At 45.5% G+C, this 4,371-nt stretch overlaps 1 protein-coding gene across 1 annotated transcript; it reads left to right on the top strand.

The window, feature by feature from the left end:
- Positions 1 to 1,595: 1,595 nt before the first annotated feature.
- LOC103980070 (vicilin-like seed storage protein At2g18540) lies at positions 1,596 to 3,339 on the top strand. Its single transcript, XM_009396353.2, has 5 exons — positions 1,596 to 1,863; positions 1,937 to 2,115; positions 2,193 to 2,273; positions 2,352 to 2,654; positions 2,733 to 3,339. Exons 1-5 carry the CDS (start codon positions 1,596 to 1,598, stop codon positions 3,267 to 3,269), a joined length of 1,368 nt encoding a protein of 455 aa, XP_009394628.2. The 3' UTR covers positions 3,270 to 3,339.
- The last annotated feature ends 1,032 nt before the right edge of the window (positions 3,340 to 4,371 follow it).

Below are 4,371 nucleotides of genomic sequence, written 5' to 3'. Positions count from 1 at the left end.
AAACGCTGATCAACACCCTGTCGTGAGGCTCCAACTTACCTCGGCATCCAACTCAGCCGGCAGAAAACTCCCGACATCGACCCATGGACCAAGCCATGCTGACACATCTGTTCACCAACATATATTATATTAGAACTTTTCCTAACTTTGCCTTCCTCTCAACTCAATGCAAACCTAATCACAAAGCAAAAGCAAGTATTAACTTCTAAAGAACAAAGACCTACCGATCTTTTGAGAGCTTCTAAACGAAGCTAAAGTTTTGCTACCGGACGAATAATAAGAACACGCCCAATCTTGACCTTTCATTCGCCATAATCCAACCCGATCGGGCACGCCGAACACATTGCATCGACCTACAAAAAAATAAACATAAGCTCGACGCCACACTAATGCTTCGTCGACTTCGTAACTTTCTCTTTTCATAAAAGTTCTCTTTCGATCGCTTTAAAGCCTTTCAGTTCGTCCGCGACAAGCGGTTGTGGCTCACTGGCATTGCTTTACCACGAAGAAAGTAAGCCAAGTGAGTTCTTTATATGTCTACGGATGTTTGAATGGTGAGAGAATCACTTTTGTGTGAGTTAATTATTAGGGTGACAGTGGAGATCGAAGATGATATGAGGACAGAGAATAAACTATGATGTTTTTGGTGGCTTCGAAACACCTCGACATTAAGCTTTGTTTTATGATAATTAATGCAATATTGATTATGATAAATAGAAATCAAGTTTTGTTTTGTTTTTTTTAATGAGAAAAGCCTCTCATCATTAGGGTTTTCGGTCGATATTTGTTTTTCTCAATTAGTGTCAATTTTTATCGTATCGATAAAATATTTTTTTATAGGATTGATAAGTAAAAACTAATCCTTCATATTAGAACGATCTATAAGATAAATCAATTTAGTTATAGTGTGTATGTTGATGTGTTATAAATATTATAGATTATGTAGAAGTCGTCTTTTTGCATGTTGTTATTATTAAGTTACTAAGAATATCTATTTGATAAAATATTATAATTTTATTAAAATATAAGTTATTTTATGTGAGTCTTAATTTGATTTGGACTCGCAATGATTTGATTCTTTCGTATCCGACTGAGATCGGATAAAGTTATAAAATATATTTAACATCGACTATTAAGGTATAATGAATCTTTTATAATTGATAAGTTAGAGAAGGTGTTCTATATAATAAGGAAATATTCTTTATATATTTTTTATTTGAAGGAATGTTCACAAGAAAAATTAAGGATCTGAAAAAAGAAATAAAATAGGTGCCTCGATGGCCTAAAATGTTGTTCTTTGTGGGAATTCGCTTTACGAAATATTCATGATTCAAATAAATATAATTTTTCATCCACGATTTATCCGAGCCGTCCCGTCCCACTGAGGACCTAAACATCGCCGTCCGTATGCCGTAGCACGAATCTCGAAGGCACCCCCACTGCTACCACAGAGCCACGGGAACAACCCCACAAGTGTCATCTATACACGTGTCCCTCGATTCCCATACGTGGCTTCCATGCACGTCACCCTCACCTCCCTTCTTCTCCGCCCGTCGCACTCGAGAGAGAGAGAGAGAGAGAGAGAGAGAGAAGACATGAAGTCGAAGGCTGTGGTTTTGGTTGGGGTCATCCTCCTTTGTGCACTGGCAGCCATTAACAGCGAGGAGTGGCCGGGATTTAGTCCACTGGTGACCAAAGAGAGCAGGAGGACCTTGACGTTGACCGAGTCCGGCGGAATCACGGCCGTCGACGTGCATGTTGGTTGCAGGGGCTCCTACCACCTACAGTTCATCACCATGGAGCCCGGCTCACTGTTCCTGCCGGTGCTGCTCCATACTGACATGCTGTTCTACGTGCACACTGGTACGGCTGGTTCTTATACATCCTACTGCTTCTGATGTACGTCTACAATTCATGGAAGAAGTCGCCGCTGCAGGTAGGGGAACAGTGACTTATGTCAGCGAGGGTGAAACAGATGAGATCGATGTGGTTCGTGGTGACGTTTATAGACTACAACAAGGTACCGCCTTCTATGTTCGAAGCCATCCTGATCCGACGAGAGAAAAGCTCAGAGTTCATGCCATCTTCGACAAAACAGACATCGAGGATCCCTTGGTAGGATCCTGCAATTGACCATAGTTAATTGCATCTCCTTTCTTGTAGGTTTCTTGATTTCTTTGCTTTGGTTGCAGGGGTTTTCTGTATCGGCTTACTCAAATCTTAGTGACATGGTTCGAGGGTTCGATGAGAAGGTTCTCCAGAGTGGTTTTGGGGTATGTTTCTTCTGGCTGTTCTTAGCTCAACATACTTCAGATTTTGAGTCGCCTCCTAATGATTAATGGTTGTAGTAGGTTTCGGAGGAAACAATCCGAGGTCTCAAATGGGTTCCGACGCCTCCTTCTATTGTGCCTACGACACGCGGAAATGAGACAGAGAAGCCGAATTGGAAGGAAGGAATAGTGGAGGCTCTGTTGGGCGTTGGTGGGCCGACTGATGTCATGAACAAGAAGACCACCAAAACGAAGACGTACAACTTCTTCGAGGCCAAACCAGATGTGGCGAACCGGAATGGGTGGAGCACTGCCGTGACTCGCGAGGAACTTCGAGCTCTCGAGGGCTCCAACTTAGCGCCGTTCATGGCGAACCTGTCGAGGGTTAGTCGTCCGAAACTCTAAATATAGTGCAAGTCCACAATGGTGCGCTCATGACGACGTCGGTGTCGATGCTTGAAGGGATCTATGATGGGGCCTCACTGGAACCCCAGGGCAACGGAGATCGCCGTCGTGATACAAGGGCAAGGCATGGTGCAAATGGTTTGCCCGAGTGATCCATCGGGCAAGGTTGACGACGACTTCGCATGCCGGAACACGAAGTTTAAGGTCGAGGAAGGGGACGCTTTCGTGGTGCCGAGGTTCCATCCGATGACGCAGGTGTCCTACAACAACGACACCTTCGTCTTCGTCGGGTTCAGCAGCACGGCGGGCAACAACCATCCACAGTTCTTGGCAGGGAGGAGTTCGGTGCTGCAAGCGCTGGATCGGGACGTGGTGGCTGCGTCCTTCAATGCGCCTAATGCAAGTACCATCGAGGGTTTGTTGGCTTCTCAGGGCGAGTCGATAATATTAGCATGCACGTCGTGTGCGGAGGAGTTGGAGAGGACAATGGAGGAGGATATCGAGAGGCGGAAAAGAGAAGAAGAGGAAGCCAAGAAGAGAGGCGGCGGCCACCAAAAGAGAGGAAGAGGAAGCAAGGTAGAGACTACAGAATGAAGGGAAAGAGGAAATCCTTCATATTTACTGTTTTCCTCACGAAACAAAGTAATAGTTGCTTATTATGTTATCTGTAGTGCATGAATTGTCCCCTCTCTCTCTCTCTCTCTCTCTGCGTGTGGGATAGTGTGACAGTGAGGTGTTATTGCCCATTAATTGCAAGGGCCAATTATCCCTTGCTGTCTTCCACCACAGTTCTCACCTGTCGACGCAACCCTTATTGCCATGGCAGAGCAGCTCGCTTGCCTCCTCAGCCGCCTCTTCACCATCTTGCAAGGGCAGGCTCTCCAAGCTGTGACATGAACAGTCCCTGCTTTCAAAAGCTCTCCTGTTTCATGGGATAAACTCGGGACTTTTCATTTTTCATCTAAAATGTGTTTCTGGCGAGGCCGAGCAGATCAAAGAACTGTTGGGCGATTAAATGTTTGCGCAGAGGACGGTGGTGGTGGAGGCCGGCAGGGCGGTGGGGAAGAGTGCGAGGACATATTCTAAGCCAAGCGCAAGACGACAAGAAGGTCGATTCCAAAAGATAGACATGTCTTCCTTCTCTTTTTGTACGCTTCTAATTTGATCAGCCTCGAGTCATGATAAACTCTGTAGAACAGCAATCCAAGTACGCAAATCCCGACACGCTCCCGAGCTTCACACTCTTCTTCATGCGCAGGCATAATCGTGGGACGATCCCCTTTTTGGTCGAACACGAGTAGTAAGGATGATGATGACGACGATGATGGATCTTAAAATGGGTTGATGATATCGAGCAGTGTTTTCTTGATCTTTCTCGCTGGATCTGTAGAGATATGGGAACCATCTTACCTCGATCATCCATGATTCGATTTCTACAGCTCCTTAGATTCAAAGAAATGCTGCAGCTCCTCTTTTTCGAAATCGTACCTGCAGCTTAAAGTCATGGATTCATCTCCCGAGGTGGACTTGATAATAAAGACAGGGAGCAAACCCCCACGTCCTGCGAGGACAGGAGGTTCATGGTGCTTCAGCGTCCTATTTCTCTTGCTAACGGATGGACAAAAGTCAAGGAGAACAGGGCTGCCTCGGTTCTTGCACTTTGTAGCTGGTGCAGCTCGCAATGAATGCCTGAATC

This window comes from Musa acuminata, chromosome BXJ2-3 (assembly GCF_036884655.1).
Source record: "Musa acuminata AAA Group cultivar baxijiao chromosome BXJ2-3, Cavendish_Baxijiao_AAA, whole genome shotgun sequence".
In the NCBI taxonomy this organism is placed as follows: domain Eukaryota; kingdom Viridiplantae; phylum Streptophyta; class Magnoliopsida; order Zingiberales; family Musaceae; genus Musa; species Musa acuminata.
Note: the sequence above shows the minus strand (reverse complement) of the source record. Positions and strands in the feature narration are given on the sequence as shown.

Coding starts and splice junctions, on each gene's coding strand:
- LOC103980070 (XM_009396353.2), top strand. CDS start 1,596: ATGAAGTCGAAGGCTGTGGTTTTGGTTGGGGTCATCCTCCTTTGTGCA. Junction 2,116..2,192: donor CAGACATCGAGGATCCCTTG/GTAGGATCCTGC, acceptor CTTTGGTTGCAG/GGGTTTTCTGTATCGGCTTA. Junction 2,655..2,732: donor TCATGGCGAACCTGTCGAGG/GTTAGTCGTCCG, acceptor CGATGCTTGAAG/GGATCTATGATGGGGCCTCA.